The 13790-nt window shown below is 43.2% G+C and overlaps 1 protein-coding gene across 1 annotated transcript in view; it reads left to right on the top strand.

Moving 5' to 3' along the window:
* The first annotated feature begins 7329 nt into the window (after positions 1 to 7329).
* LOC109482633 (protein stum homolog) overlaps positions 7330 to 13790 on the top strand; it is a 20966-nt gene continuing 14505 nt past the window's right edge. Inside the window, exon 1 of the mRNA XM_019785438.1 lies at positions 7330 to 8067. Coding sequence (XP_019640997.1) covers positions 7749 to 8067 — 319 coding nt within the window. The 5' untranslated portion in view covers positions 7330 to 7748. The remainder of the gene's footprint in view (positions 8068 to 13790) is intronic.

The following is a 13790-nucleotide window of genomic DNA, read 5'->3' as shown; positions in this document are numbered from 1 at the left end:
AACCTTACTTCAAGGTCCTCTTCAAGAATAACATATATGTTGTACTTAAGGTTTTACAAATACAAGATATGTGAGCATGTACTTGAGAGACTGCACATATTTTTCAATCATCATTGCAGTTTTTAAGATTGAATATTTTGCATGTACATTTTTTGTACCATTTGCAGTGTGACGCAGTCAATGCAAGAAAGACATGTAATAACATTATAGGTCATTGACCAATGAATTTGCTCGGAGAAACATTGTTCTCCATATTAATTAGTTAATATTGATCTAGATTTGCCATGGAGGTTCACAACTTTGATGTAACATTCATTACAGGAAGGTTTTCAGACCTTACCTAGAGATTCAATGTTCAAGACTTTTAAAGAAGTGGCAGTTTCCTCAATTTGCAAATGCATGTAAACATTGTTGCATACTGACATTATCATTAACTTTGGTGTGGCAATATGGTGTTTTGCATATCAATATATTCATGATTTGGGATGCTCTTTAAAAAATGTTGATCTATTCTAGTGTACCGTCATTAATTGTTTTATACATATGATATGTGTGTTATGTCAGTTGGATGGTTTCCTGTTGCATATATGTTATAGATAAACATGTAGGATTTATCCCTGCATTTAGCAAGTTAAGCAGATTACGACACAAACAAGAGATTAGAACATACAGTAATGTAATCTGTCTTCCACATGGACTTTCTGTGTGTCAGTTTGTATTGGTTCTAAGGATAAGTCAGCAGGCTATGGTGAAAATGGTCCTGTACACATTCCAGATTGTGATAGATATGAGCTGTTTGTTAGAGTATATAGTTTTTAGGCCAACATGTTGTTTGGCACTTACATTCACATTAAAAGTTGACAGATGAAATGTTGGCTTTTGATAAGCTTGTCATGGTTTGTCAAGTACATGATGATGTAATTTGGTGTATTTTTGTAGAATAAAACCAGTAAAACCTTCAGTACAGACTGAACTGAGGAAGCAGCTTGTCTTATGTCCAGTACTTGCCATGTATTTTTGTAAAAAATATGTAGATGTAAAAAGAGTGTTGTTTGATGGTGCTATTGCCTATGACAAGTACCAAAGCATTTGGACCAAAAGTGTAAGGCAGGTGAAGGGTCTTCATTACTGAGTTATGTGTACTGTTATCAGTTATGTACTGATGTAACGTGAGAAGTCATCTGTTTATCTGAGATTGTGTTGCTTTACATCAGGGTACACTTTGTTGTGCAGTATCATCTGTTGGAATGTTATGTTAGTAACTTACTGTTCATTTGGAGAGAGCGCAAAAGTGAATCAGTTCATGTGACATTACAAATGTACCACTGTCAAAGTTGTACCGTTTGTACCGTTATGTATCTTTGTACCTTACACTTGATTGCAAAGATGTTGAAATAAATTATTCTTGAATGTTAACCAGTCATCTTCTGAATCATTAGAACTCTGTTGTGTATGGGAGAATAACAGGGTTGGTAGTAGCAGAGCTTTTGAGCCATCAAATTCCTCAGATTGTATCTTCCATGTGTCTTGTTACTTGTGATGTTGCCAAATCGGTTCAACAGGTACACATGATTAGATAATAATCTCGAGTATTGCTTTTGAACCATCAGATTTTGCAGATGATGCATCCTATCATCCTACTGGCTTGTAACTCTAATGTCTGTGAAAAAAGTTTACTCTCAGAGGGCAGTAGGTATACTCAGCATTGTAATCAAGGAAATTGTGCTCGCTTGAAGCAATCTGGTAACATCACACACTTATTGACCTACATTCAAATATGATAGCACAACCACAACAAAGAGGTGCTTAAAGCATTGCCGGGATTCTAACGATTAGAAATAACGACCCCAGTCCATATTCAACATCACGGCCACTTCTCTTCCTGCCCTGGGAATGCGTCATTTGTTAGCTCTGGGGAATCTGCTCGTTCCCAAGGTAATTAGGACGTCACTTCTAGGCAATTCTAATCCGGTTCCCATGGCAACATGGATCCGGGAAAGTAGGCCGTGCGTCACAGCTTCAGCAAGTTTGACTAACTAGCCCCGGGGGTGCATCAGATTCCGTCTGAGTAAAACCGCAGGAAGCACGCTGTAACAAATATTCAATACGCGAAAGATAAACGATGTTAAACCTCTTGTTGTTGAAGCTGGAAGTAAATCGCATCATCAACACTCCAAGCTGTTGTGCTCGCCTAAATTTTCATAGCCGTTTCCATGCAGGAAGTGTGCTGTACGCATTTTTCAAACCCACCACATCTATCATCTCATTGTGTCTGGTTAGACACGCTCGCTTCTAACGCAGCATCATAATCTTGTAAAGAATACCTAATCATCTAGCAAATGTGTCAGCGGAATAGCCATAAAAAGGCCGACATTCGTCTGCGTCACACTTTGAGTAGGTTTGTTAATGCTCCCGCTGTAGCGCAACGACGTAACAGTATAGTTTATTAATGTTGAATGAGTCAATCTTTGTTCACAACACGTACACCAAGACGAAATAATTTTAGAGAAATGCTGAAAAAACGTTAACAGTTTTCAGGGATTGATTGGGAAGAAGAAAGAGTCCCGAAACGCGCATGTAAATTCATCTCGGCTGTGTATCTTATGTCAAAGAGTATTCATTTACTAGTATATCTAATTACAAATCTTATTAAATTATTTGCGGGTCGCTGTTTGTTCCACTCAAAGCACTGAGTCAATAGAAATGACGTACAAATCAAATTCATCTATCTACAGGAGGAAAAGCAAACTAGATTGTTTACAACAACTCAACCACTGATAAATTGTCAAAGTGACACCTGAAGGGTTTCTATAAAAGAATAATTTCCCTGCCAGCAAGACACGTATGAGACCACCGCGTTGCCATGGGGATGTCGCCTGGAAACATTTTTCTGTTTCACCAAACGTGCCAGCGTCAAAACAGCGTGATATTTCTACCGAGCCGACTTGCCTCAGGCATAGTAATCGCGCGTTCAGTGGCGTTATATCCCCACACCTGTGGCTTTGAAGCTGGCACAGGTATTGGCTTGGTCTCCACAACAGTTTTTTCTTAGGCGTTATCCTACCCGCGAGGCGCGATTCAGGCAAAAACCACTTAGCATTGACGACTTTATAGTTATATACTTGTGATAAGGATTTGATATGAACATGTTACTGCTGACATGGACGAGAGGCATTGTCTAGATTCACGGCCTAACCTTTAGAGTGATCTATTCAGATTTTTTGTCACCACAATCTGAGTATGATGTCTGAGCGATCGTCTATTTTGACATCCGGTACTGATGATCATTGACCTGGACAATCATATGTTATAACAGACACAGCATTCATCGAGAAACTGTGGCAAACAATGTTGTCAGTCTTAGTTAGTGAAACGTTTCGGATGTGCTCAGTACTCTCCAAGCAGAGGTTGGAAGAGGAGACCATTACCGTATTCTGATTGGCACCTGTTTCTGACAAAAGCGGGTTTGTTTTGTTTGTTTAGGGTTAAGGTAATGATTTCCTCTTTCAACGTCTGCTTGGAGAGTGCTGTACCTCACTAACTTCGAAAGGGGGCGCTAGTAAGCTGGAACAAGAGGGACGAACACACTGCATGCAGTTCCCTTGCCGAATGATAGATGATGGACGTGGCCATGCTGAATGCGATACGGCAATGCTCTGTTTCCAGCTGCTTTGGTGAGATATGGCCTGCTTCAATAAGGTGCCGCAACGCCGATTTCATTTCATTCCAACCGGGATGAAATGCATGCATGTTTTAATTCACTGAACATGGTGCAGCTTCACCTTCACCCTCACCTTGTCCCATCCTCATCCTGGGGGTCGGAAACTCTAAGCTACCTTATTTGGCAGTGGTACTTGGTCCCTGGTCTGCCCTTCAAAAAACTGATTGGGAATCCAAAATCTGAAAGTTTTTTTTTTCCACAGACCACTCATAAAAGACGTAACCGTGTGACGAAGCAGCACAAAACTGCTGTCTGAAAACAAACCGCTACGGATCCTAAATTCTAAACACTTCTTTCTTTTGTCAGAGCGTGCAAGTCCCCATGACAGTTGCAAACTTGTAGGACGTCACTAAACACGTCAATGCTTTGACATTTCCGCCACCAGACACGAGGCAAACTACTAATCGCTATGCAAGCAGATGCTTTACGTGTGTTTTTTGACGCATTTGTTACGCCTTTCTATCCGCCCAGTTCTCATCTCTTCACCTCCTTCCTAGAAGAAAAACGTAGAAAATGTCTGAAAAGTACGCATAAAACATTGAGCCGAACTCAATCTACGCTACATCTGCTTCGAGATATAAAGGAGGTTTCCATGCCCGCCAGTTTGTCCCCAGGGCCCAGACAGTCAGACGTGATCCGTCAGTGTTCCCGACTTTTATCGTTAACAAGGCAGTGCATATGGATAGCCCACTTTAGACAGCGATCCAAGTGGAAATTGGGGCACAGTTAGGCGAACATGATTAGTTTCTGCCATCATTGACCCTCATACGTCAAGCACGAGTCGCAAAAGTAGAGCCTGGACGTGGCGACAGTTAAAAGTTTAGTAGGTTATTGTGCGGTCACATTCGCCGTAGACCGTCTTACGATTTTGATGTCAGACAATTTCTTAGCAGCCTGTGACAGAAACAGCCACAGACGAGGATCTAAAGACAGCCTTTTCAGCAAAAAGACAGCTGGGGTTTGCAAGACACATGCACGACCATCCCCGTGAAAATGCCCTTGGCGATCGTACGGCGTTCGTACGACGTATGTGACCGGGTCCTTGGGGGAAATAAGAGAAAGCGCCCACCAGTCCAAATTAAGACTTGTGTCCATCACTACCTTTTTCGTAAGTCTTATTTTGCATGCGATAAACCACTGATTAGTCACCAATGTAGACTACAATATAGAGCTTTTTACTCTATTGTCACAATGGTAGCTGCTATAACGTTACTTATTGTTCGCTATAGCATATTACAGAAAAAATACTGACCTGTTCGCATCCTGAGCACAGCGTTATTTCTTGAATAAGTGGTAGTTTCGCACACTTAAAGATTAAAATTTAGGAAACATTCTGACTGAGACACACATGTGACTGAGTTTGCCTCTATACGTTCATGCCCTTATTAGCTAGATACATATTTCCGCCCTGAAAATCATAGATGATAACGGAAGTGAAATGTCGTGAACTCACGCGTGCAGCACGTTATTTTCTGACATGACCTCATTGCCAGATGACAAATTGGCTGTCTTTTATGATAACATAGAAGTGAAAATGTAAGTTCACTTGATGTATTATTGATCCATCATCTTTATTTCCTGCATACCGTTTCCCACGTCGTCACCGTGCGTTTCGAAAATTGATACGGCCTGGGGCACCATTCAGCAACTTTAATATATGAGTCGCCGTTATGTAGGCAGACGCATGACATGTCGCGACTAACCACAACGCCAATAAAAGAGAAACTGGGTTTCCAACTTGATCCCTGCCACTTGTGGTTATCTGGGAAGGTCCGCCTGTCTTGCCGATAAAAAAAGATGCTCGGAGAGATAGACTCCGCCAGTCGCAGCGCGCCATTTTCAGCTGATCTGTGGAGGGTCAGGAGCTGGGGGACTGGGAGAATGGGCCACTCAATGGTAAATGTACACTAGTATCTGCTGCATTGAAGTGAGCGTCTGTCAACGACAATGTCAAGTGGCTATCTTTAAAAGATTTATGGCAAAGCTACACAGACAAGATATGACCATATACGGTCTCGGCCGCATTTCTAGAGTGATCTCCTGAGGGAGGCCGGAAGAGATAAAACCGCGGACCACAAGAAAGATGTAGATGATCGTAGATTACCTCAAAAAGCACTGCCAATGCTTCATCTGCCCATGCTACACAGAACCCATGCTGCTTCTGCTTGGAGATAAGTTGTGTGCAGAACTGCCTGGCATGTGGCCATCATGGCATCCTGTGTTGAAATCGGGGCCAAAGGCTGGAGATATGGTGTATTTATATAGCGGTAATGACTCCTACAGGGCGGCTGTCTGAGACTCCGAGGCCAGATGCCGTCAACCTTTAAAAGGGGGTACTTATGGACAGAACTTTTGAAAAAAAGTCCACCTCAAAGACTGGCGCAATTCCAAAAGGAATGGAAATGGTTTCTGGGGATGCAGGGGAGGAGAGGAGTTTGAATACAGTTACTGTAGTATTGAAGCATAGATTATTCCACTAGAGGATCTGGGTTAGTTAATGTCTAAAGATATTTTATCTTGAAATGTGTGTAAATATAGTTGAACCATGGCCTGTTCGACAAGCCTCCGGAACAAGTGATTAACCAGCCAACCCATTTATCTACCAAATACGTAGGACGATTCATCTTCCTGTCTGTGGAAAAGAACATTTCAATAGTTATTTAGCGCAGTCATTACACCACTTATGTATCTTATTTGTCTTTTCTTTCTTACGTATACCTACGTTGTATTCGTTCTTCGTTTTAATTGCAAGTAGCCCTTAGGCATGGACTTAAAATAAACTTATTACTAATAGTTTACTGGCGGGCATTGGTCAAAACTGGATCTGGGTTTAAGGCAGTAGAAGTAGATGACATTCGATGCATTCTTGACAGGTCACAGTGTAAACTTTAGTTACTTTCGGGTACGGAAGTATTGTGTTGGGTCAGTGGCTGAGCTGTGGTAGGTTTGTGTATCTGTTTGTCCGGGCCGAGTAGGTTAACATCACGCGGGTGGGGAAGAGTGACAGGCAGAATGACATGAGGTTATAGGTCACGGAATCTATCCGGGAGCTTGCAGGCATAGGGAATTCAAGAAGATGAGGATTGCATACTGCACAGAAGTCTGAAATATCAGATTTCTTGTTGGACCTTGGCCTGTTCACACAGACCTCCACCCGTGCTATCAGAAGTGCACTGGCGGGTAATAATAATGTTTGAAACCTCCTGCCGCCCTCCATGACTGATGATCCCGGGACTGTTCAATCCGCACCTGTCACCGCCACGGTACAATAAAGCAATGCGAGCCATGGTGACATCAAAGCTCCTTTGATGGCGCATTATTCTCCATTTCCTCTAACTGACGGCAGTCTTTTGCTGTGTGTGTTTGTATGAAAGGGGAAAGGTTGTGCGTCATTTTATCATTCTCCACTGGGATGTCGTTTTTTCCTCGGCGATGTTAGAATGTCGAGGCTAAGAGCCCTTAACGACTTTGGGCGAAGAACAAATACTGAAGATGAGCCATACCTGCTACCCTACCCGACCTGTGTCAACCCATATATAGTGAGTGCAGTCACGATAACGTGACCTGTGCGCTTACAGCTCGCGACCTCTGTATGATGAAGCAGGGACTAAACCAATAGGGGGACTCCATTATAATAGGGAGACCGATATTCGCTATATGGCGGCTCTGGGATTAAATTCTTCGCCGGTCGATCTCAACTGATCATGTGCGGTGCGACGTTGCCCTTTCGATCGAAGTGTGAAGGCGGTAAAGCGGAGGCAGGTACTGCTGGCTCCCAACCTTGTGAATTGTAACTGAACTGTACACACACCACTGCAAACAGCAGGCTACGTACGTAGGCTAGGCTACACTGGCTGATTGACGGACATGCTTGTTGGATCCGGACCGGTTTTTTTAGGAGTGGTTGTCTGTCAACGCAGTGCGTACTCCACACAGTGACAGAACAGTTGCTGCTGCACAGACCGCCTCAGCAGTCCCCAGCCTCAGGCCGTCCGTCAGTAGACAGAGTACCAGATAGTGTCAAACCATGACTGGTTCAGAACAGGAACCGGCGCAGGGAGAGGAGGTGAAACCGACTACCCCGGCGGAGGAGACCATCCCGCTACAGGATCCGCCGCAGGACGCCGAGGCTCCGAAGGATGATCCCGCCGCTGCCGAGGACCCGGAAGGCTCGGCCGGCTCGCCAAGCCACCCCGACAGCAAGCTGCAGAGAGGGAGGAGGTCCATCAAGAAGAAAACGCAGTACATCATCAGAGAAAAGCACGGCCCTATGAGAAACGCCATTCCCTACATGCCAATGCCAGTCGCTATTTTCCTGTGCGTGCTGAACATCGTGCCTGGAGTTGGTTAGTAAATAAAATCGTATTGTATTTGTGCATGCAACGTCGTCATCATGTGGGTCATAGCCATATATGGCACATCCGTATTTAGTTTGCTTTGGTCGTGTTTGTGTACAATGAGATATTTTTCGACACGTAGTAATGTTGTTGTGTTTGCTCTTCAGAAGAGTATGTTTGGTCTAGTGCATGGCTCTGTATAATTCTGTCTTATAGTAAACATGAACTTGTTTGTGTGGGTAGCTAACCTCGCTGGGAATGTTAGGCAGTGCTAACTGGTTCCCACCGGTTACTCCTACTTTTCTACAAGCAATGGGCGACATGAAGGACATTTTTTTCACATTTTGTGATTTTTGTTGTCTTCTAAATCGTGCTAAGATACCGTATTCCAGTTATGAAATCAAGAGTCAAAATATCCAAATTTGGTCACTCAACGGTCGCTAGTGGAAAGGCGGCCTTAATCGGAAATGGTCGGATGTAACGTTATATTTCCTGTATTTACACAGCTGGTAGATCCTGAGTCAAAGCAATCTTAACCGTGATGAAGATGTTTTTAAGTTCAGGACCCGTCATGCTAAAACAATTCATGACATTGTGTCGGCGATTCCTACTGTGGCAAATTTATGACACAGGCCTAGAAAAGTCTGCCAGTTAAGCGCCACATCGTAACATATTGTACCACGACATACAAGTGACTTGTCATCCACCACGAGGGAGCTGTCGGTAACGTGACGAGCAGCCATCCGTATCGCGGCTGCGAACTTAACGTTAGAATACTGAAACACCGCACTGTGCAACGATAATTCACCCATATACAGGCCATTAGAATTCACGCTTGATATAAAGAGGTTAGAAGTATGCCCCTCGACCTCTTTTCCGAATTATAACGGCTGCACGGGTGCCTCTCGAGGGGATTTATCACTTTGAAGCACGAATATGTAAGATTCTACTCAACACGAAGCATCGGAAAATATATGGATGTTCCAAAGGTGCTATGGTTCAATGATTGTGTAAATTATGAAATACGTGTGTGCGATATGCGCGGGATTGATGTGATCGCATCTTAGTCTTGGCGGCATTTTAAGCTCCATTTGATGCGATAGTGCCAGATCTGATTTTGGTGATGGAAGGTATTCGAGATCTAGATAAGAACGATTCATCAAAACATCATCTCCACAGATACAAACATCGTCACGGGGAATCAAACGTGTTGGGCGTGACGGATATGATAATGAAGTGTTTAATCGGCCCGGCAACGTTCCGCTGTTAAGTCTTCGCTGTCACGAATTACATTTGTTCTCGTTATTTTTCCTCCCACGATGATCAGTGATATAGAATACGAGAAAGATGTATTCTTTGGCTTTCGTCCTTGTACCAAAACCAGAGTATTCTATCTTCAGCGGAGTGATAAAGAAGCTTATAGGGAAATATATATCTATCAGCTCTTTGGAGCGATTAAGTGTTTTCAAGGACAGTCTTATCGTTCCTCATTCTTTGTGCTTCTCTACCGAATCTCGGCTTGAGAGTTTCTTGAAGTGCGGAGAGGGAGATAGAATACATGTATTCAACGAGTTGTTTGGATGGTATCATTTAAATGACACTATGTGTTGAAGAGAAATATGGCACAAACTGATGACAAAAATTGTACAACACACACGCATATACGTGCGCACGCACACACACACGGACGTAGGAACGCAATCTCCAAGCAGATGTAAGGATCCAGAGCAGTGTTTTGCGCCTGGTGTTGCGATATTTAGAACGTCGTTCTTGTAGTGCACATTTTTGTTAAAAACTCTTTTGGGCCCAGTGGATAGTTTAAAAGTTGTACACTTCCGTCCCTCCTCAGTAGATCCATCCACCAGACAGGATTTGTCTACATGTAAGAGGAGGATGTAAGACAATAATGTGCGGCACGCGAGCATCACCATACGGCACTCTGTAATAGCAATACCGATCTCCGCGAAGCGGAAAATTGTTTAACCTTCATGACCAGCTCGACTGTCTCAAAAAATCAATAAGTGCGCGTGCGGAAACGGCAGGGTGCGAGGAAGGTTTCTCACGAACGGTTAAATCATCCCGAGTTTAGGAAAAAAAGCTATAAAAACAAGTGCACGGAAGGGGTAGTGGGGTCGTTAATATAATGGCTAACATAACGTGAAAGTAGGGTAATGTTGCTGTCGATTAGTAGCTATCAAGCATCAGACTTCAGAGAATGCTTAAGTATTGAGATACTGATTGAAAACTCCCTCGGGTGTCAGCTGTGTGTGATTCCACATAGATTACTTCGCCCTGGAAATTGCCAGCAGAGACATACATAAGAGCTGTGTGTAATATCCATGGACGCCATCATCTTCAGAATACAGCTGGCTTTAGAACAGTAGATTTAAAGTGTCTCCCACCAGACGTGCCATGAGGTTTTTTCAGTTTTCTTGTTTACTAGTATAACAATTTTTAACAACAAATTTTCTCCGCAACACTCTTACGTCAGTGTAAAGCTTTGGTCATATATATATTGATATCGTATAATGAAGTTTTCTTTGTGACGATTGTGTCGCACGTCATAGATTTAAGACGAAACTAAAATTAAACTATTTTCTCCTGAAACCTACAACGTACGGCGGTATCGTCACGGAAGAAAAAAAAACATCGTAAATGCATACGATGTGCGTGACCGGGATTTAATAGAAACAAACGATGCAGTGAAGAGCATTCTCTTCTCTTGCCACCGACAGTTGTGAGACGTCTGGACAATATGATACATCTCAGTGCCGAGCAGACAGGGCCACGATTTTTGTATTATAAGACGGACGTAGACTCGTAGACTCTACGTTTCAGTATAGGGACCGTTTATTTTGTGCGTAGACACATTATTGTGTTTTCGTGCAGTTTTTTAGTAGTTGCCATGGATATTCGATAAGCATGCTAAATTAAGTCATCAACCATAGATTGTCACATCATTAAGGGCCGGCGATGGATGTATATTGGAGCAAATCGATAGAAATTACATCTCGCTATATTCATGCCAAATTTGTATGAATAAGAAGTTAACATTGTAATTGGTACATTGCTGTGGCGTCAAGTGGAGTGGTGCGTGGATTGAGTAAGGCGAAAAAAAATGCATTCCATTAAAAATGAACCCAAGAGCTTCCACGTTCTGTTAACGCAAACGTCATTATTTCTATGCCTGTTTAGTAGAATCAACCTGCATCTTTGTCATCCACGTAAGATACGCAGTACCATGATGACTCCAACAACGGATTTATTGTGCAGCACGCTATGAATGATGTTGGTTGTGGATAATGACTTCCCCCCGGGCCCATGATTGACAAATGGAATTATTTGATGCCTGCCAGGACCTGGAGGTAGATTTCTTCATGACGTCACAGACGCACGTAGAGCAACCCGATAAGGTTCGTTAGACTAGAAAGTAATCTGTCGAATGGCAAGACAGATAGGATGGGAAGATATTTCTTTGGACGTGCAAACTATCCAGAGTGCCCGTGGTTGTGAATGTCATCCGCTACAATTTGGAATATCTCAACCACATGAATTTGCCTTAAGAATCAAAGTTTAAGATACATGCAAGGTTTGAAGCATGACACCCAATTTACTCTTTAAAAAGACATATACATCATGTATACCGTTATTACCGTGACCCTGAAGCTTCCCATGCCGGCCTATGCATGCCTGTTTTTCTTCCCGCCAGGTATTGTCATTACGCTAATGGACATCGCGATGATTTAAAAAGGTCCCTCACCCACTTTCTTATCCATTTATCTGCACCGGCTCTCAGGGGAGCGGTGTCCAGCATCTGTGCAGTTTCTAAGATTCTGCTGTGCACCATCAGGTGGTGGTGCTATGTAAAGGTGGGTCTGGCCCTGTCCTTGGTCCTACAAACACATCATGGTCTGTCCTTGGTGCTGAATAGTGGATATGTAGAGACACGACATGTTTATTGGATGGGTCTGTAGACATATCATGGTCCTGTCCTTAGTGCTGACTGGCGGGAATTTTAAGACAAAGCCTATAGGTAAAGGCTGCTCCACATGTATACTATGGCTTTGTCCTTAGTACTGAAGGGTCGGTTTGTAAACACAGCCTATGAGTAAAGGGTGGGCCTGTAGACACATCATGTTCCTGTCCTTGGTGCTGAATGGCGGGTTTGTATACAGTCTATGGCCACAGACACGCTATGGCCCTGTCCTTGGTGCTGAAGTGTGGATATGAATGTGTATAAACACAGCACATTGGTAATAGGTGAGCCTGTACTCGCATTTACATTATGGCTCTGTCCTTGGTGCTGAAGCCTTGATCTGTAGACATACCACATGGGTAATAGATGGGTCTCTTAGCACATGGCGCTGTCCTTGGTGCTGGATGAAGGGTCGGTAGACACAGCCTGTCCGTCCTGTCCTTGGGTTGGCTGTAAACACAGCATAACCCTGCCTCTAGACTCTGGACAGCGAAAATTTGTTATAGAGAGATAACGTTTTACTGATTCATATAGAAACTACTCGCATAGAATAGCAATCGCATAGAAACTACTCCGTAAGGATTTATCGTGAAGCTGCATTTTGCACCAAAGATTATCTCGAGACGAATCTATAGCAATACAAAGTGTACACAAGATGCCGTTCATTCTGTAAGTGATGACAAAGACTGATAGTTTTTCGTCTTCCAGACGCGTTAAAGGCTCCCGATGTCATCGTGTTACCACCACCTTCCAAATCACCGAACGCTTGAATGGAGGGCCCGCTCCTCCCGTCTTGTTCTTCCCGCCTGCTGCTTTATTGTTGGTAATGTCGACAAGCAGTCTGAAGCCTATTAGAGAGTCCGTAGGGTAGATGCCCATTAATCATTTCTGTGTCTTTGAGCTGAAGTGCCAGTTTCCATTAGCCACAGATTGAGTCGTAAGATAAACAGACAAGCCGGGAATAAGCTCACTATTCTGGGCATTCCTTCTGGGGCCACTGGCGGCTTATCCATTTAACATTCGGTCGGCTCCTCCAAGGTTCTTTTATGGCTGTAGAGCAAAGTGCGCTGTCGTTTCAATCAGGTTTTATTTGTCATGGCCTTTCAGAGTATCTTTCAGTTTTGCTTCATATATATATATCTTACCAGTTTACGTCAGGAAGGCTAGCGTGACCAGCATGTTCAATGGTTAGTACATCTAGATAGGCAGGTTTAGTTTGATTTGATTTGATTTGATTTATTGGGATTGCAAACAAATACAATACTCGTCGGCCACAGGCAGCGGGGACTGGTGTTGTGGCCCACACATGTACACAAAACAACCATAAGCACACAAACAAGACACACGGTGTTGTTTCAACACTCACAGCCTATTCCATGAGTGATGCATGATCTTGATCTATAATTCTCACTCTTTTAACTGCGTAGAATTTACTACCATGTCAACTAGAGCAGGGCCTGTTTTGTTTCGGGCGTAAATTAAGAAATCCCTTTTACGTGAAGTCTATCCTCACTGGGCTTGGTGGCAAACTTCAGATTGATGAGCGGTTTGCAGGTCGTGTGTGTTAGGTATTTTTCCTTTGCAGTTGCGCAGTTTCAGGTCAGATGTGCCAAGATGATTTAGTAACCAATAAACGGACGTTGTTGCACATGTTTGCCAAGTTTTACTCTTGAGTCGTTTTGGATACAGTTAGAATTATCTTTGGTTCACAGCTTACACTGTAATGGATACTGAAATAAAGGCTATTATGTAGCCC

Source organism: Branchiostoma belcheri, unplaced genomic scaffold, assembly GCF_001625305.1.
Source record: "Branchiostoma belcheri isolate BF01 breed outbred unplaced genomic scaffold, Haploidv18h27 scaffold6, whole genome shotgun sequence".
Lineage (NCBI taxonomy): Eukaryota > Metazoa > Chordata > Leptocardii > Amphioxiformes > Branchiostomatidae > Branchiostoma > Branchiostoma belcheri.
This window is presented reverse-complemented; position numbering and strand designations above follow the sequence as displayed.